Source organism: Scyliorhinus canicula, chromosome 9, assembly GCF_902713615.1.
Source record: "Scyliorhinus canicula chromosome 9, sScyCan1.1, whole genome shotgun sequence".
In the NCBI taxonomy this organism is placed as follows: domain Eukaryota; kingdom Metazoa; phylum Chordata; class Chondrichthyes; order Carcharhiniformes; family Scyliorhinidae; genus Scyliorhinus; species Scyliorhinus canicula.
Genome location: NC_052154.1, coordinates 182,635,277 through 182,659,557, shown reverse-complemented (window position 1 = coordinate 182,659,557; position 24,281 = coordinate 182,635,277). Strand labels below are relative to the sequence as shown.

Here is a 24,281-nt window from a genome sequence, read left to right as displayed (position 1 = left end):
ATGCTGATCCTGAGAGACAAAGCTGCACGCTGGCCATTAAAGTGGCGAAGGGGAGGGAGACAAAGATTTTTTTAAAACAAAGTTTGGACCATTTTTTTTTTAACCAGTGTTGCTTGTAAATGGGCGTAATCAATTGGAAAAACGATAGTAATCGTTTTTGAAACAAATCTGATGTGGACAAAGAGCAATCAGCTTTAGTGTCCCACTTTGGAAGTGGAATACATGATTATTCGAGCAGTTCCTGACAGAGCTCCTGCAAAAGAATTCTGTTGAGAGATTCCCAACAATTATTTTCATGAAGCCGTTCTAAGTTATTGAGGTGACAAGTTGCTCGCTGACTGACTGGCTGACAGGCAAACAGTCTGACAGAGCTACAACACAGAGCCCCCTCCATCCCAGCAGCACAAGGGGATTAAATTGAGAATGCTGCAACATTCAGTCGTCAATGACACACATCCCTCTGCTTTCTGACAAAAGAAAGGAAGTCTATTTGAGATACACTCGTTAACGATTGGCTTCCTTTTGTGCCGTCAGTACATACAGAAAAAGAAGTCAGCTCCAGAAGGAATTGAACAACGATGAGGACAGAACTTCCTTGCTTCTGCCAGCCCCTTTGTTCCACACTTATTAGCTTGCACAAGAGTTGTCCGCACAAAGGGGTTTCAGCTCTTTAAAATTCATTGATAAATCTTTTCCATGCTCCAGCTTGATCTATGTCCATTGTGAAAGGAGGGATAGTAAAAAGGAAGTGACTTCATTGCTAATTAAACACATTGGTACGGTTGTAGTGTAAAGAAAGGGATATTGCATGAAGTACGGACGCCAGATTGTGTTTTTTAAAACTGGTTGCATCGTTTTCTTTATCTCATTTGCTAATTAAGCACAAACTTGGTTTGGCTGCAGCTTGAAGGAGGGCGAAAGGGTAGGATTTGAATTTATGTGCCACCTTTCATGACCCCAGCAAGTCCACGAGTGCTTTGCAGCTAATTAAGACCTTTCAAGGAAGTATAACTCCTCTTATGATGTAAGAAATCCAGCAGCCAATTTGCACAAGCAGGGTTCTATAAATCTCAGGAGTCAGACCAAGTCCCCAGGTGCTTAAGACTCAGGGAAGGGCAGCACGGTGGCGCAATGGGTTAGCCCTGTTGTCTCACGGCGCCGAGATCCCAGGTTCGATCCCGGCTCTGGGTCACTGGCCGTGTGGAGTTTGCACATTCTCCCCCGTGTTTGCGTGGGTTTCGCCCCCACAACCCAAAGATGTCCAAGATAGGTGGATTGGACACGCTAAATTGGCCCTTAATTGGAAAAAAATTAATTGGGTACTCTAAATTTATTATTTAAAAAAAGACTCAGGGATGAGAGCAGCTACCATTAAACCAGAAGTGACAGCATGGAATACTGTGGTGAATGACGGGTTGGATTGGTTGGAATATTGAGATTGAATGACTTGTTGGGTTGGTAGGAATACTGACAATAATCAAGAAGCTCGACACCATCCAGCACAAAACAGCGCCCCATCTACCACCTCAAACATTCACTCCATCCACTATCAATGCACAATGTCAGCAGTGCGAAACATCAACAAGATGCACTACAGCAACTCACCAAGGCTCTTGAGGCAGCATCTTCCAAACCTGTGAGCTCTACCACCTGGAAGGACAATAGCAGCAGATACCCGGGAACACCACAACCACAGTTCTCCTCCAAGTCACTCGCCATCCTGACTTGGAACAATATTGCCGTTCCTTCACTGTCACGGAGCCAAAATCCTATAATTCCTTCCCTAACAGCACTGTTGGTGTACCTACACCACAGGGACCTCAGCGGATCAAGAAGGCAGCTGACCACCACCTTCTGAAGAGCGACGAGGTATGGACAATAAATGCTGGCCTAACCAGTGATGCCCACAGTCCGTAAATGGGTAAACAAAAAGAAATTTAACTCCTTGGCAGCAACCTCTGCCTATGCTTGGTGGCACAAATTCTTGCCCTGGTGCTTAAACCAGAGCAGAATTTCTTTGCCCACATCTACTATGTCACCATAACCAAAGGCGAGATTTACAGACGACCCCGCTGCGTGTTTTGCGGCCGGGATTACGGTCCCCCAACGAGATCAACCAGTCCTGCCGTTGTCAATGGGATTTCCCATTAACAGCATCACACGCCGCCAGGAAATCGGTGCGCTGGCGTGGGTCTGGAATTTCCCGCCGGTGTGAACAGCCGATAAATCCCATCCAAAATATCCGGGCTCTGTAATATCAAACAGCCCTGTCTCAAATATCACAGCCATGTCTCTAATATCACACTCCTAACTTTAATATCGCATATCCTGTCTCTAATATCAAACAGTCCTGTTTCTAATATCATACAGTCCTGTCTCTAATATCAAACACTCCTGTTTCTAATATCACAGCCATGTCTCTAATATCACAGCCCTGTCTCTAATATCACACATTCCTGTCTCTAATATCACACAGCCATGTCTCTAATTTCACAGTCCTGTCTCTAATATCACACAGCCCTGTCTCTAATATCACACAGCCCTGTCTCTAATATCACACAGCCCTGTCTCTAATATCACACAGCCCTGTCTCTAATATCACACAGCCCTGTCTGTAATATCACACAGCCCTGTCTCTAATATCACACAGCCCTGTCTCTAATATCACACAGCCCTGTCTCTAATATCACACAGTCCTGTCTCTAATATCACACAGTCCTGTCTCTAATATCACACAGTCCTGTCTCTAATATCACACAGTCCTGTCTCTAATATCACAGCCATGTCTCTAATTTCACACAGCCCTGTCTCTAATATCACACAGCCCTGTCTCTAATATCACACAGTCCTATCTCTAATATCACAGCCCTGTCTCTAATATCACACAGTCCTGTCTCTAATATCACAGCCATGTCTCTAATATCACAGCCCTGTCTCTAATATCACACAGCCCTGTCTCTAATATCACACAGCCCTGTCTCTAATATCACACAGCCCTGTCTCTAATATCACACAGCCCTGTCTCTAATATCACACAGTCCTGTCTCTAATATCACAGCCATGTCTCTAATTTCACAGTCCTGTCTCTAATATCACAGCCCTGTCTCTAATATCACACAGCCCTGTCTCTAATATCACACAGCCCTGTCTCTAATATCACACAGCCCTGTCTCAAATATCACAGCCCTGTCTCTAATATCACAGCCCTGTCTCTAATATCACACAGTCCTGTCTTTAATATCACACAGTCCTGTCTCTAATATCACACAGTCCTGTCTTTAATATCACACAGTCCTGTCTGTAATATCACACAGTCCTGTTGCTAATATCACACAGCCATGTCTCTAATATCACAGCCCTGTCTCTAATATCACAGCCATGTCTCTAATATCACAGCCCTGTCTCTAATATCACAGCCCTGTCTCTAATACCACACAGTCCTGTCTCTAATATCACACAGCCATGTCTCTAATATCACACAGCCCTGTCTCTAATATCACACAGTCCTGTCTCTAATATCACACAGTCCTGTCTCTAATATCACACAGCCATGTCTCTAATATCACACAGCCCTGTCTCTAATATCACACAGTCCTGTCTCTAATATCACACAGTCCTGTCTCTAATATCACACAGCCATGTCTCTAATATCACACAGTCCTGTCTCTAATATCACACAGCCCTGTCTCTAATATCACACAGTCCTGTCTCTAATATCACACAGCCCTGTCTCTAATATCACACAGCCCTGTCTCTAATATCACAGCCATGTCTCTAATATCACACAACCCTGTCTCTAATATCACACAGTCCTGTCTCTAATATCACAGCCCTGTCTCTAATATCACACAGCCCTGTCTCTAATATCACACAGTCCTGTCTCTAATATCACAGCCCTGTCTCTAATATCACACAGCCCTGTCTCTAATATCACACAGTCCTGTCTCTAATATCACACAGTCCTGTCTCTAATATCACAGCCATGTCTCTAATATCACACAGCCCTGTCTCTAATATCACACAGCGCTGTCTCTAATATCACAGCCATGTCTCTAATATCACAGCCCTGTCTCTAATATCACACAGCCCTGTCTCTAATATCACAGCCATGTCTCTAATATCACACAGCCCTGTCTCTAATATCACACAGTCCTGTCTCTAATATCACACAGTCCTGTCTCTAATATCACAGCCCTGTCTCTAATATCACACAGCCATGTTTCTAATATCACAGCCCTGTCTCTAATATCACACAGTCCTGTCTCTAATATCACACCACCCTGTCTCTAATATCACACAGCCCTGTCTCTAATATTACACAGTCCTGTCTCTAATATCACAGCCCTGTCTCTAATATCACAGCCCTGTCTCTAATATCACACAGCCCTGTCTCTAATATCACACAGCCCTGTCTCTAATATCACACAGCCCTGTCTCTAATATCACACAGCCCTGTCTCTAATATCACACAGCCCTGTCTCTAATATCGCACAGCCCTGTCTCTAATATCACACAGCCCTGTCTCTAATATCACACAGTCCTGTCTCTAATATCACACAGTCCTGCCTCTAATATCACAGCCCTGTCTCTAATATCACACAGCCATGTTTCTAATATCACAGCCCTGTCTCTAATATCACACAGCCCTGTCTCTAATATCACACAGCCCTGTCTCTAATATCACACAGCCCTGTCTCAAATATCACACAGCCCTGTCTCTAATATCACACAGCCCTGTCTCTAATATCACACAGCCCTGTCTCTAATATCACACAGCCCTGTCTCAAATATCACACAGTCCTGTCTCTAATATCACAGCCTGTCTCTAATATCACACAGTCCTGTCTTTAATATCACACAACGCTGTCTCTAATATCACATAGCCCTGTCTCTAATATCACAGCCATGTCTAAAATATCACAGTCCTGTCGCTAATATCACACCCTGTCTGTAATATCACACAGTCCTGTTGCTAATATCACACAGCCATGTCTTTAATATCACACATTCCTGTCTCTAATATCACAGTCCTGTCTCTAATATCACTCAGCCCTGTCTCTAATATCACACAGTCCTGTCTCTAATATCACACAGCCCTGTCTCTAATATCACACAGCCCTGTCTCTAATATCACACAGCCCTGTCTCTAATATCACAGCCCTGTCTCTAATATCACAGCCCTGTCTCTAATATCACAGCCATGTCTCTAATATCACAGCCCTGTCTCTAATATCACAGCCCTGTCTCTAATATCACAGCCCTGTCTATAATATCACACAGCCCTGTCTCTAATATCACACAGTCCTGTCTCTAATATCACACATTCCTGTCTCTAATATCACACAATCCAGTCTCTAATATCACACAGTCCTGTCTCTAATATCACACAGTCCTGTCTCTAATATCACACAGCCATGTCTCTAATATCACACAGCCCTGTCTCTAATATCACACAGTCCTGTCTCTAATATCACACAGTCCTGTCTCTAATATCACACAGCCATGTCTCTAATATCACACAGCCCTGTCTCTAATATCACACAGCCCTGTCTCTAATATCACACAGTCCTGTCTCTAATATCACACAGCCCTGTCTCTAATATCACACAGTCCTGTCTCAAATATCACACAGTCCTGTCTCTAATATCACACAGCCCTGTCTCTAATATCACAGCCATGTCTCTAATATCACACAACCCTGTCTCTAATATCACACAGTCCTGTCTCTAATATCACAGCCCTGTCTCTAATATCACATAGCCCTGTCTCTAATATCACACAGCCATGTCTCTAATATCACACAGTCCTGTCTCTAATATCACACAGTCCTGTCTCTAATATCACACAGCCCTGTCTCTAATATCACACAGTCCTGTCTCTAATATCACAGCCCTGTCTCTAATATCACACAGCCCTGTCTCTAATATCACACAGTCCTGTCTCTAATATCACACAGTCCTGTCTCTAATATCACAGCCATGTCTCTAATATCACACAGCCCTGTCTCTAATATCACACAGCGCTGTCTCTAATATCACAGCCATGTCTCTAATATCACAGCCCTGTCTCTAATATCACACAGTCCTGTCCCTAATATCACACAGCCCTGTCTCTAATATCGCACAATCCTGTCTCTAATATCACACAGCCCTGTCTCTAATATCACACAGCCCCATCTCTAATATCACACAGCCCCGTCTCTAATATCACAGAGCCCAGTCTCTAATATCACACAGCCCTGTCTCTAATATCACGTAGTCCAGGTTAATGTTCTCGGTGCATGGGTTTGAGCTGGTGGAATTTAAATTCAATTAATCAGATATGGAATTAAGAGCCATTCTCAGTAATGGTGACAGTGAGAACTATCATCGATTGTCATAAAAACACATTTTCTTCACTGCCTTTAAGGGAAGGAAATCTGCCGTCCTTACCAGATCTGACTTGCATGTGACTCCAGACCCACAGAAACTGCTCTGTGGGGGGGCCTAGAAAGCCACTCAGTTCGAGGGCAATTAGGGTTGGGCAACAAATGCTAGCCTTATACAGTTAGTTAAATCACCTGCCCTTTAAATTTGAAAAAACAGCCTCCCTATGTCTGACTTGGAAACATTCCGTCCTTGCATTTTTAATCAGTGTCTGTTGACGTAAGCCTAAGTGCTAGCATTATTGCTGCTTGACTGCTTCCACAATCCATCATTGTTAGTTGGGGAGGTGGGAGCTGTAAGTTGACAGTTTGATGGACAGCTCCAAGAGGTTATTAAAGGATTAGATAAATTTGATGGAGATTTATCAATCCAAATGTTTTTTTCATAAAGGATTAAGTACTCAAATGTAATTAACAGGATTTTATGAATTAGATTTTTCTATACAGTAAAGTCTGTAATAGACTCTTAAAAACATTATTTCCTTTCATCTCAGCATAGCTCTTGAGGTCTGTCCATAGTGGATATTGGACAAATTGGTATGAGGGCATAAGGGCAAAGGGTAGTGGATGGGTTGGCATAATGGGGTGGCATGATTTAGCACTAAATTGACATTGGGCAAAGGGGATGAGTGGAGGCTGGGGTTGGCATGAGTTTGGCAGATGGGCTATAAGGGACCATGGGTATGGATTGGCATGAAGGATATAAGGGGCCATTGGGGGTGAGTGAAGTGGCATGAGTTGGCATGGAGGGGTCATGGTTGGGGGGACAGTAGTAAGGTTTGGGAACCAGAGCGCCTAATATTTAACAACACAACTGGGGCAAAGTCCCAGAAAACCAAGGCAGTCGGCCTTGGCACCTGGCAGCGCCCATGACAATCTCCAATCTGTGTCCTGTTCACTACGCACCCCACCACTGGAACAAAGGTCCCGTCAGTCATGGCACCTTTTCCTCCCTGGATGGGTGAGGCGTGCCGTGAAATTTCCCGACTCTGCCCACCCGCCTCGGGCGTGAAGATCCAGGCTACAGCCTTCAGGAGGCGAGAGAGTGCCACCGACCTGCCAAAGCGTGGAAGCTCAACAAAAGCCTGCCTATCTGCGAACACCACCTGTGCGCATAAACCCTGCTTCCGCTTCGTCCCTGGCAAGGCGAGTCAGGGAGACAAGGAGCAGCTCTGAGAAATGTGCTGGCCAAGGTGCACAAGTCTTGCTTTAGCTTCTGAATCAGGGGGAATTTACCATGAGCTACGCCAAGACAACACCTGTCATGTTAGAAACCAAAGTGATTGCCAACATCTTGAATGAAGTTCATTGTTCAAAGCAAACAGGAGTCTAATCCTTGGGTTTGTGACAACGTTTGTCAGGGGAGCTATCCTGTAACTTTTTTTTCGAAGCATCCTCATCAAAGATCTGAGAATATATGTTGCGTTGCGCTGCAGGAATGGAAGAAATAGTCGAGCCAAAAGGTCAAAACACAAACGAAGTGTTCACTGTGGGTTTATTACATGCTTCAAAGTAGAAGGTACATCACTTTTGTGGTTAAGACACTCACCATATCAATTTCAGAGGCTTACATGGATAATTACAGCACAGCTCAATGCCTGAGGTGCTTTGAAAAAGATTGATTTCACCTCTCTGGGGAACGTTTTCAGATCCGTTATGGGCAGTAACACTCGGTACAAAGAAGCAATGGAAATCAAATTGGATCGACATGGCCTGGGTCTGTAACATCTCCACGTGGGTCACCCCCAGACATGTACAGGAACAAAAAACATATTTCTAATATACCTTTCATGATCAAAGGACATCCAAAAGTCCCTTATAGCCAATGAAGCACTTTTGAAGCATAGTCATCGTTGCAACGTTGAGAAGGGTGACCGCCAACCTATGGCCATCATCTTCTTTCACTGTTGCTGGGTCGAATGCCTGGAACACCCTCTCTAACAGCAGTCTGGGTGTACCTACACCCCATGGACTGCAGCGGTTCATGGAAGTAGCTCACCACTACCTTTTCGAGGACAATTAAGGCAATTAAGCCAGCAACGCCCACATCCTATGAATAATTTTTAAAAATGTGCATCACAAACAATAATCCGACCATGACCAGATTTCGTGAAGTTTCTGAGTGAGAGCTATTGTCCAGAACACCAGGAGAATTCCCCTGCACTTCTTTTGATATTGGCATGGAATATTTTGTGTTCACCTGAGGGGACAGGTGGGGCTTTGGTGCAATGAGAGAGGCCAAAGGAGTCATCTCCCAAAGGTGGTTCTCTCCCCCAATATTGCCTTGAAGTGTAAATCCTGATTTTTGTGCTCAGAGATCAGGAGCATGACTTGAACCTAGAATCTTCTTATTTTTCATAGAATCATAGATTGCCTACAGTGCAGAAGGAGGCCATTCAGCCCTTCGAGTCTTCACCGACTCTCTGAAAGAGCACCCTACCTAGGCCCACGCATCTACTCCATCCCTGTAACCCAATAACCCCACCTAACCTTTTGGACACTAAGGGGTAATTTAGCATGGCCAATCCGCCTAAGCTGCACATCTTTGGACTGTAGGAGGAAACCGGAGACCCGGTGGAAACCCACGCAGACACAGGAAGAAAGTGCAAACTACACACAGACAATCACACAAAGCTGCAATTGAACCCGGGACCTTGGAGCTGTGAGGCAGCCACTGTGCTGGCGTGCCCTACTTTGAGCTGGGAGTGCTACCCCTGTTCCCTGTGCATCTTCAGGGTGGTGTCCACCGCCCCCCCCCCCCCCCCCCCCCCCCACCCCCCCAAAACCCTCCCCAACCCCAACCAGTCACACAGCCCTGGAACCCGTACGTTACAGCCCATATTCTGAGAGTTAAACCAGTTTCTTAAAGTTTTCCAATGCTCCAGTTGAGTAAATGTATTGCACAGTGTGGTAATGACACATTCACAAGAGGTGCCTGTGTGCGTTAAATTAGACAATCTCAATGATGCCTCAGTATCCACAGAGTTATGGAGGGTGAAGAAAAACTACATCAAGTTGCTTCATTTTAATTATTGCCGACGAATGCAGTTTCAGAGTTGATGATTTTCTGGCTCCCGTTTCACCTCCTTGTAATGTCATTAATGCATCCAAATGGGTCATAAATATAAAGCTTCTCAGCAATAGGGCTCAAACAACTGGAAGGTATCTGGGCTGTTTGTATATATTTTACAGGGGTCAGCTTAGGCGACTGAACATTTTAAAACCTGTATGCCAGGCGTGGAGAATAATAAAAAATGAAGTATTTCCCTTTAGAAATCAATTTGAAATTTCACTCCCTCAATATTCAGAATCATGGGCCGGGATTCTCCCCTACTCGGCAGGGCGGGAGGTCCCGGCGTAGCGGAGTGGCGCCAACCACTCCGGCGTCAGGCCTCCCCAAAGGTGTGGAATTCTCTGCAGCTTTGGGGGCTAGGCCCGCGCCGGAGTGTTTGCCGGCAGTCCGGTGCCAACGGCCTTTGACGCCCGCCGGCCGGCGTCAGGGCTGGCCGAAAGGCCTTCGCCGGTTCGCGCATGCGCTGGTGCATCAGCTGCCGCTGACGTCACCACTGGCGCATGCGCGGTAGGGGGGTTCTCTTACGCCTCCGCCATGGTGGAGGCCGTGACGGCGGCGGAAGAAAAAGAGTGGCCCCACGGCACTGGCCCGCCGGCCGATCGGTGGGCCCCAATCACGGTAGCATTGTGGATAGCACAATCGCTTCACAGCTCCAGGGTCCCAGGTTCGGTTCCCGGTTTGGGTCACTGTCTGTGCGGAGTCTGCACATCCTCCCCGTGTGTGCGTGGGTTTCCTCCGGGTGCTCTGGTTTCCTCCCACAGTCCAAAGATGTGCAGGTTAGGTGGATTAGCCATGATAAATTGCCCTTAGTGTCCAAAATTACCCTTAGTGTTGGGTGGGGTTTCTGGGTTATGGGGATAGGGTGGAGGTGTTGATCTTGGGCAGGGTGCTCTTTCCAGGAGCCGGTGCAGACTCGATGGGCCAAATGGCCTCCTTCTGCACTGTAAATTCTATGAATAAACAATCACGGGCCTGGCCACTGTGGGGACACCCCCCGGGGTCCGATCGCCCCGTGCCCCCCCCCACCAGGACCCCGCTCACGCCACCAATCCTGCCGCCACCAGAGGTGGTTGAAACCACGGCGGCGGGAGAGGCCTCTCAGCGGCGGGACTTCGGCCCATCACGGGTCGGAGAGTCGCCGCATGGGGCTCGCCGATCGGCGCGATTCCCGCCCCCGCCAATTTCCGGGTGGCGGAGAATTCCGGCCACGGCGGGGGAAGGATTTTTGCCGGTCCCGGGCGATTCTCCGACCCTGCGGGGGGGTCGGATCATTTCGCCCATGGTTTTTGTTTATTATCTTTGTGCAGTTATGGACCTGAACATCTGTCTATATGTAGCATCACACATCAAATGTGTAAGTTCACACTCTATTGTTCTTTTCTAAGCAGGAACTTTGCACTTAGACAATACCAAACAGTCCAAAGACATGTTATCATTGACATGGGGGGCCTGACGTTGGGAGGAAAAGTGTGTCGCTGGCACACACGAATGGGCGAACAGCAGGGCTTCCACTTGAGGTTTATGGGCAGCGACCAATCAAGTGACAGCTGTTAAGAGATGTTGTCCTACACAGTGCAGCAAGCTGACCCCAGAAGGTGCCAATCCACTCAGAGGCTCAACACCACCACCAGCAACGGAAGCCACTACTGAGGCAGGCAGGCCTGAAGCCGACAATAAACAGGACGAAAAATAAGTAAGGGCCCCGTGTGCTGGAGATACCGCTCCCCGGAGATGTTGCTGGGGCTGGGCCACTGCTACCCTAGCCCAGGCCCCCTCCATTTAGCTGGTGGCAATGGGTTTGGAAGGTGCTGACCAAGAGGCCTGGTGAGTTCCTGCAGTGCATCTTGTAGATGGCATACGCTGCTGCTGCTGTGCATCGGGGGTGGAGGCAATAACCTCACCAGACACGTTGAGTAGCATCCTGCAAATCCTTCCAACACCTGTGGTAGGCAGTATTAGCAGGAATGATTACCACCATCATTATTGATAGCTCCAGAGTACAACAGGCTTGTAAAAGGTTCCTGTTGCCACAGCAACTCAGCATACTGTAACCCAGCGACGCAATGGTATTGGCACTGGACTCGTAAACAAGAGACCCAGGGTAATGTTTAGGGGATCTGGGTTTGAATCATAGCAGATGGTGAAACTTGAATCGAAATAAAAATATGGACAACCGGGGAAATCAACCACTGCTGCAAAAAAAAAATGTATCCATCTGGTTCATTAATGTCCTTTAACGGGAAGGAAATCTGCCACCCTTACCTGGTCTGGCCTACATGTGACTCCGGACCCACAACAACGTGGTTGACACTTCAATGCCATTCAGTTCAGGGCATTTAAGGATGGGTAAAAAATGCTGGCCTAGCCAGTGACGTCCACATCCGCTGAATGAATAAAAAACAACTATTGGCATTTGGGCACACGGTAGCACAGTGGTTAGCACTGCTGCTTCACAGCGCCGGGGTCCCAGCTTCGATAAAGATTATTATTATTATTATAAATATCTGAGCCTTTTTTGCCAGCAAAGCAACTAGCCATACAGCTTACAAACTGCCCAACAATGTCCAAATCCACTTACAATAAGAATATAATAATCTTCATTGTCACAAGTAGGCTTACATTACACTGCAATGAAGTTACTGTGAAACGCCCCCAGTCGCCACGTTCGGGCGCCTGTTCGGGTACAAGGAGGGAGAATCCAGAATGTCCAAATTACATAACAGCACGTCTTTCGGGACTTGTGGGAGGAAACCGGAGCACCCGGAGGAAACCCACATCCAAAGATGTGCGGGTTAGGTGGATTGGCCATGCTAAATTGCCCGTAGTGTCCTAATAAAAGTAGGGTTAAGGGGGAGGTTGTTGGGTTACGGGTATAGGGTGGATACGTGGGTTTGAGTAGGGTGATCATGGCTCGGCACAACATTGAGGGCCGAAGGGTCTGTTCTGTGCTGTACTGTTCTATGTTCTATGTAGGCAGAATGTGCAGACTCTGCACAGACAGTGACCCAAGCCGGATAGCGAACCTGGGACCCTGGAGCTGTGAAGCAGCAGTGCTATCAGGGTCTCAGCACTGACTACAGGGGTTCCACAGCCACCCTCTACCAGAGTGATATTTCGAACACAATACGCAGCTCAGAAGTACCGACTGCTGGGCACATGGGACAAAAATACATATAGAAGCCTCTTAAGTCTTGTATTTCGGCCATTTTGGTTCAGTTCACAGTATATATACAGTGGAGCTGTCATTACTATTTGTAACCAGAATAACAGGGGCAACAGTCTGATGATAGATTACTTATCTAGTGACATGCCCTTTGCTGGTTCATAAAGGAAACAAACCTTTTGAGACCATTTGTTTTAATTAAATGCTAGCATCTTCCCACAAAATTCAGACCCTGAATATTTCATAAGCCTCTTGGTGTAACCTGCCCACGACCGTAAAATTACCAACTTTGTCCTAATCCAATTCCTTGAGAAGGCCTCAAATGACAAACTGTCAAGATTTACAGGCACAGCTTAGAATTAGGTCAGCTTATTTATTAAATAATTTAGCACCATGTTCAAAACTACCTTGCATCTAAAGAATGCTTCTGCATTATTCAAAATTTCCGAATGGGCTTTCACTGCAATGTACTGCAGAGCAGCAGGCTGAAGCACAGGAGTGTTCATTAATGCTTCACGTGTAGAATGTATAATATATATGTACACATGATATGGGAAAAGACACACAGCTGTTCCACAGGAATTAAGTTGTTGGTAATTGCATTTTTTACGATGACGAATGAAAGACTGAAAAATGTTGGCATTAATTGAATTAAAAGCTGAGTAACAGACCAAATAAAATGAAGATATTATTTGTCTGTGGCACAGATATTTCTTATTTGTCAGAAGAAGTGCCCCAGCTGGCTTTTTGAGGAAAAGCATCAGAGTAGTACTGAGTAATTGAGTGGAAGCTCAACCTTGGCCCTGGAACCCCTGAGAAGAGAGGGTTTAATATTCTGCTGCTGGGCCTTGGGCCTGAAAATCAGATTGCAATTTGAAATTTGAAAATTCCTGGCCGCTGATGACCAAGCAGAGGCCCAATGCCAATTCTTCACAGGCGTCCAATGACAGAGCAAAATGGTGAGGAAGACTGGAGTGGCCTCGTCCCCTCATTAACCCCCACAGCTGGTTTTAAGACCATAAGACCATAAGACCATAAGACATAGGAGCGGAAGTAAGGCCATTCGGCCCATCGAGTCCACTCCACCATTCAATCATGGTTGATTTCAACTCCATTTACCCGCTCTCTCCCCATAGCCCTTAATTCCTCGAGAAATCAAGAATTTATCAATTTCTGTCTTAAAGACACTCAATGTCCCGGCCTCCACCGCCCTCTGTGGCAATGAATTCCACAGACCTACCACTCTCTGGCTGAAGAAATTTCTCCTCATCTCTGTTCTAAAGTGACTCCCTTTTATTCTAAGGCTGTGCCCCCGCGTCCTAGTCTCCCCTGCTAATGGAAACAACTTCCCTACGTCCATCCTATCCAAGCCATTCATTATCTTGTAAGTTTCTATTAGATCTCCCCTCAACCTCCTAAACTCCAATGAATATAATCCCACGATCCTCAGACGTTCATCGTATGTTAGGCCTACCATTCCTGGGATCATCCGTGTGAATCTCCGCTGGATCCGCTCCAGTGCCAGTATGTCCTTCCTGAGGTGTGGGGCCCAAAATTGCTCACAGTATTCTAAATGGGGCCTAACTAGTGCTTTATAAAGCCTCAGAAGTACATCCCTGCTTTTATATTCCAAGCCTCTTGAGATAAATGACAACATTACATTTGCTTTCTTAATTACGGACTCAACCTGCAAGTTTACCTTTAGAGAATCCTGGACTAGGACTCCCAAGTCCCTTTGCACTTTAGCATTATGAATTTTGTCACCGTTTAGAAAATAGTCCATGCCTCTATTCTTTTTTCCAAAGTGCAAGACCTCGCACTTGCCCACGTTGAATTTCATCAGCCACTTCTTGGACCATTCTCCTAAACTGTCTAGATCTTTCTGCAGCCTCCCCACCTCCTCAATACTACCTGCCCCTCCACCTATCTTTGTATCATCGGCAAACTTGGCCAGAATGCCCCCAGTCCCGTCATCTAGATCGTTAATATATAAAGAGAACAGCTGTGGCCCCAACACTGAACCCTGCGGGACACCACTTGTCACCGGTTGCCATTCCGAAAAAGAACCTTTTATCCCAACTCTCTGCCTTCTGTCTGACAGCCAATCGTCAATCCATGTTAGTACCTTGCCTCGAATACCATGGGCCCTTATTTTACTCAGCAGTCTCCCGTGAGGCACCTTGTCAAAGGCCTTTTGGAAGTCAAGATAGATAACATCCATTGGCTCTCCTTGGTCTAACCTATTTGTTATCTCTTCAAAGAACTCTAACAGGTTTGTCAGGCACGACCTCCTCTTACTAAATCCATGCTGACTTGTCCTAATCCGACCCTGCACTTCCAAGAATTTAGAAATCTTATCCTTAACGATGGATTCTAGAATTTTGCCAACAAGACTGGGCCTGTTCAAAGAGATGAGGCCAAAGGAAGTTTCTGAAGTCCGATGGGGGCCCACGCTCAGACAGATTGGTCCTCCGCCATTCTCCTTGCACCTATGGTGGTTTAATTCCCCAGTGCTGAGCAGAGTCTATTCCCCCTTTATATATTATTTTATATTATAGATTATTTAATTCGTATGGAGCAGAAAATCCGAGGGTTCAATTCTTAAATCAGTGGGGATCTTAACTGGTAGAAATATAATGAACAGAGGAGAAGAGGATGAAAGCTAAATACTGTCCATGCTGGAAATCTGAAATAAGAAAGGAAAATGCTGGAAACATTCAGCAGTCCAGGCAGCATCCATGGAACGAGAAACGGAGTTCGAACTTCAGGCCAATGGCCTTCTTCAGAACTGGAAACGGTTAAGAGATGTAACAGTTTTAATTAAACCAATGGAGATTGGGAGGAGGTGAGCAAACTGTTATGAAATGAAAATTGCTTATTGTCACGAGTAGGCTTCAATGAAGTTACTGTGAAAAGCCCCTAGTCGCCACATTCTGGCGCCTGTCCGGGGAGGCTGGTACGGGAATGGAACCGTGCTGCTGGCCTGCTTGGTCTGCTTTAAAAGCCAACGATTTAGCCCAGTGAGCTAAACCAGCCCCTTATACGCTGGAGGGATGATAAAATAACCTCATTCCAGTTGTGTCCAAGTCAGCAAGAGAATCAATGTCTCCGTTACCCCTTGCCCATCCTGTTCAAACCTATCCAAGTGTTCACATGATAAAGGGTCACCTGGATGAACATAGAATTCCTATCATGCAGAAGTAGGCCATCTAACCCACGAGGTCTGCACCAACCCTCCGAAGGAGCACCCCCGCCTCGGCCCACTCCCCCCGCCCTATCCCCGTAACCCCACCTAGCCAGCACATCTGCAGTCACTAAGGAGCAATTTATCATGGCCAGTCCACCGAACCTGCACATCTTTGGACTGTGGGAGGAAACCGGAGCACCCGGAGGAAACCCACGCACACACGGGGAGAACGTGTACACACCGCGCAGTCACCCAAGGCTGGAATTAAACCTGGATCCCGGGTGCTGTGAGGCAGCAGTGCTAACCACTGTGCCACCATGCTGCTCAGTGGAAGTGGGAAGGGTTTTACTGGCGCATTTCTTGCAAGAGTTTGTTTTTTAAAATATTTATTTGTGGGATCTGGGCATCACTGGCAAAAGGGCAGCACGTTGGTGCAGTGGGTTAGCACTGCGGCCTCACGGCGCCGAGGTCCCTGGTTCAATCCCGGCTCTGGAGACCGTGTGGAGTTTGCACATTCTCCCCGTGTCTGCGTGGGTTTCGCCCCCACAACCCAAAAATGTGCAGGATAGGTGGATTGGCCACCCTAAATTGCCTCTTAATTGGAGAAAATGGATTGGGTACTCGAAAAAATGAAATCAATCACTGGCAAGCCCACCAGGTGTTGCCCAACCGTAATTAGCCTGGAGAGCAATGAAGAGGTAATCACATAGCAATGGATCTGGAGTAGGCCAGACCAGGTAAGGACAGCAGATTTCCCTGCCTAAAGGACATTAATGAACCAGATGGGTTTTTACAACAACCAAAGATAGTTTCTCAGTCACCATTACGGAGATCAATTTATATTCCAGGTTACTTTATTATTTGAAATTAAATTTCCCTAGCTGCGGTAGTGGGAGTTGAACCCCCATCCAGAGAATTAGCCTGGGCCTCTGGATTACTAGCCCAGCAGCATTGACACTACACCACTGTCTCCCCCTTTATGTGCGGGGCACAGGAAATTGAAAAGCCCGCCCAGAAATCTGTTCAAGTACACCATGTTTAACGGTTACCTGTCTTGATTCAGTGATGCAGCATGTTGGTGTAGGAGGTGTAGTTCCAAACTGCTTTCCTAATAAATTCACAATCTGAGATGAGTCATTTGGGGTAACTCTGAGCACAAATCAATGGCCAGAAGGGTGAAGAAGATATACGTGAATTTTCCAAAAAAAACTCTCAAAACAATTCTGCCGAACTCAGTTTGAAGCCGAGTAACTTTGGCCTATTTAGCTTTCTCTCAAGGTGAAAACCTTCTGCTTCTTCAGGTTTTGCTCCTACATCCATGCGTTGTCAGATTCTCAAGTCAAGACATGGCTCTTCAACAGCAAAGGAAGCAAAAGTATCTTCCCCTGATTCAGTAGCCAGAACCAAATGCACATCATTGTTAGAACCTTATATTTCATCCCTGATCATTGTCTGCGTCCTGGAATGGATAACCTTCCTCCTTGGGAATTTGATTGTTTTGAACGCTTTTTGCCCATTCTTCACCTCACACAAAAGTCTGAATTGTCTTGATCATCTTCTCTAATGGAGGACGTGACTACAGCTTTCAGATTCCGAGGCAGTAACCAATGGAAACATTTACTATCCTGCGCTCATGTCAACTCCCATCACCATGAGCAGTCTTCAAGGTTTTCAACTCTTCCCAATTGCCTTCTTAGCTTTGCAGAATTTCTTCTCATGGAGTGAAGTGCCCTCAGCTATCCTAAGTTCTTCTTTGCAATCTGGGGCAATCTTTTCAATATGCTTCCGAGGTTCCTTGTGTCTTTCCAGTGCCGTCTGACACTCTTTCCTGCGGGATTTGCGAAGCTCATTTCTCTTTCTTATTTTATATTGATCATCTTGCCAATCCATTCGAGGTCACCGTTTTTTGAGGCTACTTTTGCTGGTCGTTGTTTAATGCCTGCCTTTTACCCCTTTCAAGGAATTTCAGAATCATCAATGGGTTTGATATAGTTTCTTCCTCATAACTTAATATTCGGCTTTTTTTTTTAAATTGCGCACCTGGGTGTTGGGTCCCCCACAGTGTTGAATCCCAAATCATACAAAACATAATCATGTCACAAGTCATGATAACAAAGAGCTACTTAGCTGTCCATTTTGTGCGCCACTTACCATCTCTGAGTCTACTCCCTTTATGGCATTCTTGGTGTATTGGATATAATGCAATTACAAATTTAAATTCCAAAGCGTTTGATTATTTTTGATGATATACAGCACGCTGTCATCAACATTCACAGGAGAATAGCTATCAAAAGAGTACATTACCAAAATAATAATTGAAGACTGAAAAGGAGAAAGAGAGAGAGAGAAATCAACTGCGGCAATAACTTTCCCAAAACCACGGCAACAAGTTAACTCAACAGCAAGATTTAACCCAAATGAGGTCTGAATGTTACTTACTGCAGCCATCTTCATCACTGTGGTCTCCACAGTCATTGTCCCCGTCACATTGCCACTGGGCAGGTATACAGGTGCACTCTCCAAAGGCACTCACTGTGCATGTGAAATGATTCCTGCCGCATGCGCATTCAGTACTTCCCGATCCTATCACACCTGCACAGACACAAAAAATAATCCTTGTGAATACAATGGAAGGGGGAGGCAGTGGCCGTGTTGGATAGTTGCTCGACTAGTAAATCCAGAGACCCCCGAGCAATGCTCTGGGGTCCCCCAACCCGAATCCCACCGCGGCAGGCGGTGAAGTTTGAATTCAGTAAACGCCTGGGAATTAAAAGTCTCGGCTGGTTCACTAATGTCCTTTCGGGAAGGAAATCTATCATCCTTACCTGGCCTATATGTGACTCCAGATCCACAGCACTGGGGTTGCTGGACAACACATGCTGACCCAGCCTGCGATGCCCTCAACCCATGAACACATTTTGAAAAAGATAAAAGGTCAAATACCAGAATTGCTCAGCGATACATTTATTAGCCGGGTCTTCAGTGTACAGGATTAGAATTACAGCTTGGGTGGAGGATAAATGCCAAAACAGACCAGTTGATTTTAACAGTCTGTTTCCATTTTGTAATCTCTATGAGATTCCAGGTGAGAATCAGATGCCAGTTAAACCTTCTCATTTTCAAAGAACAAGTATCAGAAACCGCCAGTAACAGCAAGCTTCAATAAACAAAACATGTAGGTTTATGCTCACATAATAAACCGCTTTGTAGGAAAGTTCAAAGAGGTGGCGTCCACTAATGCTCATTACAGTCATTTGAATCTCACATTATGGTTTTATTACAGTTTTATTACTTGTACAGAAGAGGTAACAAAAATATGGGTTGGGTTTAAACGAGACGTACTGCCGTCTAACTCTAGTATACCAGTCTGACGCCACCTTAAATTTATTTCAGCGCCTTGAAATAAGTTATAGGCCATTGCTCTGGAAGTTGGACATTTTAACTTTTAGAAATATAATCCACGCGGCTGGAGCTGGGGGTGAGTTTTGCTGCTCTTATTACCTGGCCTGAGTGAGGAAGATTGGGCGAGTCAAGGGCTTTGCAATCGCAGCGAACTTAAGTTCCCACGGAGTGGTAATTCGCCAGCGATTACCAGTCTGAGGAAGCTACGGAGGTTGAGGGGGGACCTGATTGAGGTCTACAAAATTATGGGAGGTATGGACAGGGTGGATAGGAACAAGCTTTTTCCAAGAGTGGGGGTGTCAATTACAAGGGGACACGATTTCAAGGTGAGAGGGGGAAAGTTTAAGGGAGATGTGCCTGGAAAGTATTTGAGGCAGAGGGTGGTGGGTGCCTGGAACGCTTTACCAGCGGAGGTGGTAGAGGCGGGCATGATAGCATCATTTAAGATGCATCTGGACAGATATATGAACGGGCGGGAAACAGAGGGAAGTAGATCCTTGGAAAATAGACGACAGGTTTAGATAAAGGGTCTGGATCGGCGCAGGCTGGGAGGGCTGAAGGGCCTGTTCCTGTGCTGTAATTTTCTTTGTTCTTTGTTACAGGCCAATGTTTTGAGTCCAATGTGACTCTCCTTCGGACTCAAAATGTTAACTTGGTTTCTCTCTCCACAGATGCTGCCAGACTTGCTGAGGTTTCTCAACAGAACCTTCTGTTTTTATGCCCGATAGCGCCCACCCTTGCAAAATATTATGACAGAAAGTTGACATTTCAAGCAATTGCAAATTGAATTGTAGAAAGTAGTCGCAATGATAGCACAGAACCTTCATTGTAAAAGAAGAGGATTCTATACAGTAAATGCGCTCCAGATTTCTTTAAAGCTGTCCATTACTTTGAATCTGCTACCATTTAGAAAGAGTTTTCCACAGGAAATGAAATGGATATGGTCTTTAATCTCAAAAACAATCTTCTACAAATTGTGCTTTCACTGTGGGCAGTTACAGCTTTTAGAAAAAAGACAAAGATTTAACTTTTTTCCGTTCACAAATTCTGTGAGTTTCTGCCACTGCATCTCAGTTCGGTCCAAGTAGTCAACAGTAAAATTGAAAGACAGACACCAAAGGCACAACTTGATATTCTATTGGAGTAAATTTGCCAAACGGTGAAGAAAGATAAACATGGCCTGTTCCTGCTGTCAGCTGCGCTGTGTTTACACAAATTCAACATGTCAGGATGAACTCTTTATAATTCAGTTTACACAGCTCTTACCGATCTCATTGTACTCAGGATAGTAAGAGGTATTTATGAACAAGATGCTGCAATTGGTTAAAATATTGCACCAGCTGATTCTAGGGGCTGGAATATGACATATGGATGAATTCAGAGTCTCAAACCCGGCACCTAGAAACGTTCCGGGTCCCAAACCCACGTCTAAATTGCTTCAATTTGCAAAGTGATCTCTCGGTGCTATTGTCCAGTTGGACGGAGACGAGTACAGTTCCCAATGAGTGGCGACGAGCGCCTGCAGGTACTAGGAGTAGCAACAGCAGGCGGCAGCCATGTTGGGGCCTGTCACTATCTTGCTGGTTGGAGCAGGAAGCTCCTCGGTATTCTGGGAGGTCAAACATGGCAGGAAGGAGCCATGGAGGGCAAATAAAGGTGCAGCACTTGTCCCATTGCTAGCTGGCCCCTTGAATTTGATTATGAAACAAATGCAAACAAACTTAGCCGGGCCCACAGTAAATGCTCCAACTGTGCACTAGTATGTGCAAGACAGTACTGGCTCTCCAGGGTGTGATGTTCTTTGTGGTGCTAATCCGAGGATGTTTGGCATCGTGTTCACAAAGACCACAGCTAGCTTTTATATTAAACAAAGCTAAAGATATATTTACTCTACTTAATTGGATTCAACACTTACTCCTATGTAATAAACAGTTGATAATAAACATACAATCTACACTCATCTACTACTAATCTCTACATTAATACAATAATATGATCTGCTCTCACTCACACTGGACGCGATTCTCCGATATTGAGGCCAAGTGTTCGCGTTTCACGACGGCGTGGAACAGGGCCCGGGCACGACATATTCTGGCCTCCACAGGGGGCCAGCACGGCGCTGGAGCGGTTCACGCCGCTCCAGCCTCTGGCGCCGCGCTAACCCGCGCATGCGCAGTTGGGCCGCGCCATCCTGTGCATGCGCGCGGAACTTCTTACGCGCCAGCCCCGACTCAACATGGGGTCGGTGTTTAGGGGCCAGCCGCACCAGGAAGTGGGTGAGAGGCCGGCCCGCCGATTGGTGGGCCCCGATCACGGGCCAGACCCCAACCCCATCGGAGCCTTCCCCGCCCCCCCCAACCCGGGTGAAAGATCCACCTCCCCCCCACCCCCACAGGCCGCCCCCCGAGCGTTCCCGCAGAGTTTCCACTGGCAGCGACCAGGGGTGAACGGCGCCGGCGAGACTCTGTCCTGTCGGAGCCGGGCCGGAGAATCGGTGGCCCTGCCGATTCCAGCGGCCCGCAGCCAGGGCCGCGCCAAACGCGCCGGCGTAAATGGCGCCGATTCCTCGCACCTCAGAGAATCGTGCACCGGCGTCGGGGAGCGGTTGCAGCGATTCTCCTGCACGGCACGGGTCTCGGACAATCGCGCCCCTATCTTTCCGACAGTCTGTCTTCTAGCCTTCTCCTCAACACTCTCTCCCAGAAGGCTTAGCATCGATGCTTCATATAGTTCTGCATCTAGCTCCGTCTAGTAGTTGATTTGGACATAACATTAACCCTTACAGTTCTGTACATTTATCATAATCAGAGGATTCATAATGTCACACAGGGGGTAAAATGGGCAACAAATACTGCCCTGCCCTTGTCAGTGACACCCACATAACACAAATAAGGGTTTTTTAAAGCCTAGCTGACGTAAATACAAATGAGTTACATCTAGCCTTCTGTGAAGCTGGGTAATCTGGTGGCAACCAATGCCATATAGACGCCTGAAACTTGTCTGATTGTCGCCTCCCTGCTCCCCAAGCCATTTGTGTAGCCAAATGTATCATTAGCCCTTCACCAACAATTGTCATGATTGTAGAAAGCCGAGGAATATAAGAACATATCGGAGCAGGAGCCAGAGTGAGCCATACAGTCCCTCGAGCCTCCTCCACCGTTCAATAAGTTTATGGCCGAACGCATACATCATCTCCAATTTTCTGCCTTATCCCCAAGTGCCTTGATTCACTTGGCGCCCAGTAATCAATCAATCTCGGTCTTCTAACTTAGCAACCAGGTGTCCACGACACTCTGGGGGCAGAGAATCCTAAAGATTCGCAACCTGCGAGTGAAGAGATTGCTCAATCTTAAATGGAGGAACAGCTTCCTGGCGAGTAAGTTAGTGTTTCTCCACACTGACCAGATAAATAAAAATAAATGCTGAGAAAAAAAAATCACAATTAAATGGGCTCTGGAATGGATAAGGAGGGAACACATTGAGAAGAATAGAATCCCCTTTGTTGTCCCAACTGAAACTTACTAGTCAGTCAGTAGAGTCCAGGCTACTCTGTCTATATACTTCAGTGCCACTGCATTCCCCGTATTCTATTCCTGTTTAATTTTCAGTTTTGAGGAAAGATCTATATCTATGATGCTAACTTGTCTCTTCGCTCCACAATTGATGCATCGACTATGCAGAACTCACACCATTTTCTGCTCATGTACCACTGTGAAAAGGATTTTGCTGTGTCTAAAGACATCGGCCTTCCTCCTCTCCATGAGTTCCGGCTTCTCTTAAACCTCAAATATCGCCACCAAAGGGTCCGGGTCCACTCCCTCCTCCACTATCCTGGCTAAGACCGCGAACACTCCCGCCCAGAATCTTCCCAATTTTTCATAACCCCAAAACATGTGCGAGTGATTCGCTGGCCCCCGCCCACACCTCTCACACATCATCTGCTACCCCCTGAAAGAACCCACTCATTCTCACCCGAGTCATATGCATCCTGTGCACCACCTTAAACTGTATCAGGCTCATCCTTGCACAAGAGGAGGTCCCGTTTACCCTTCGCAGTGCCTCGCTCCATACTCCCCAATTGATCTCCCCTCCCAACTCCGCTTCCCATTTCTCCTTGATCTTTTTAAGAAGTCTTACAACACCAGGTAAAAATCCAACAGGTTTGTTTCGAACACTAGCATTCGGAGCACTGCCCCTTCCTCAGGTGAAATAATGCCTACAGTCTTTAGTCTAATTCGTCTGCATGGTACGTTCAGCATGAGGAATCATAGCTTAGGTGAGATTCAGAATTATCAGCATAGATCTGCAGGATTTATTTGAAATCAACATCTCCAAAATATAAAAATCTTTCATGATTTCCGATTACCTCCTCTTTCAGGTGAAATAAAATTTAATAACCTTGTTTATAAAAGTCCCTTACGCTGCTTTGAAATTTAATAGCCAAGTCCTTACCTATTTCCTAATGCAAATTTCTAAACCCAACTTATTTATTTATAAATCCACTTCAGCATGGTCTCTTATTACAAATGCACGCACTTAACACCTTTACCCCTTTTGTCTCTCAACCTTCCCTGACAACTTTCCTCTATTAACCTATCCCCAGCTCAATTAAATCATTTATATACACACACGCTTCTTTGCAGAACACAATATTCCTCAAAAATGTGTATTTTAAAAAACATCTATGCTCGCAATATGCTCCCATGTTTTAAATTCCCCAACCAGCAGAAACTATCTTTCAGCGTTGGCCCTATCAGCCCCCTCCTAAATTTCTATGTTTCAATGAGAAGCGGCACGGTGGCACAAGGGGGCGGTACGTGGCTTAGCACTGCTGCCTCACAGCTCCAAGGACCTAAGTTCAATTCCGCCTTGGGTGACTGTGTGGAGTTTGCACTTTCTCCCCGTGTCTGTGTGTGTTTCCTCCAGGTGCTCTGGTTTCCTCCCACAGTCCAAAGATGTGCAGGTTAGGTGGATTGGCCATGATAAATTGCCCCTTAGTGTCCAAAAGGTTAGGTCGGGTTACTGGGGGTGG

At 46.2% G+C, this 24,281-nt stretch overlaps 1 protein-coding gene across 5 annotated transcripts in view; it reads right to left on the bottom strand.

Annotated features, from left to right (window-relative positions):
* Positions 1–24,281, bottom strand: part of lrp4 (low density lipoprotein receptor-related protein 4) — a 437,607-nt gene that overhangs the window by 249,738 nt on the left and 163,588 nt on the right. For all 5 annotated transcript variants that reach the window (XM_038808288.1, XM_038808284.1, XM_038808286.1 and 2 more), the window contains exon 2: positions 18,287–18,439. In XM_038808288.1, the coding sequence (XP_038664216.1) occupies positions 18,287–18,439 (153 nt within the window). The remainder of the gene's footprint in view (positions 1–18,286; positions 18,440–24,281) is intronic.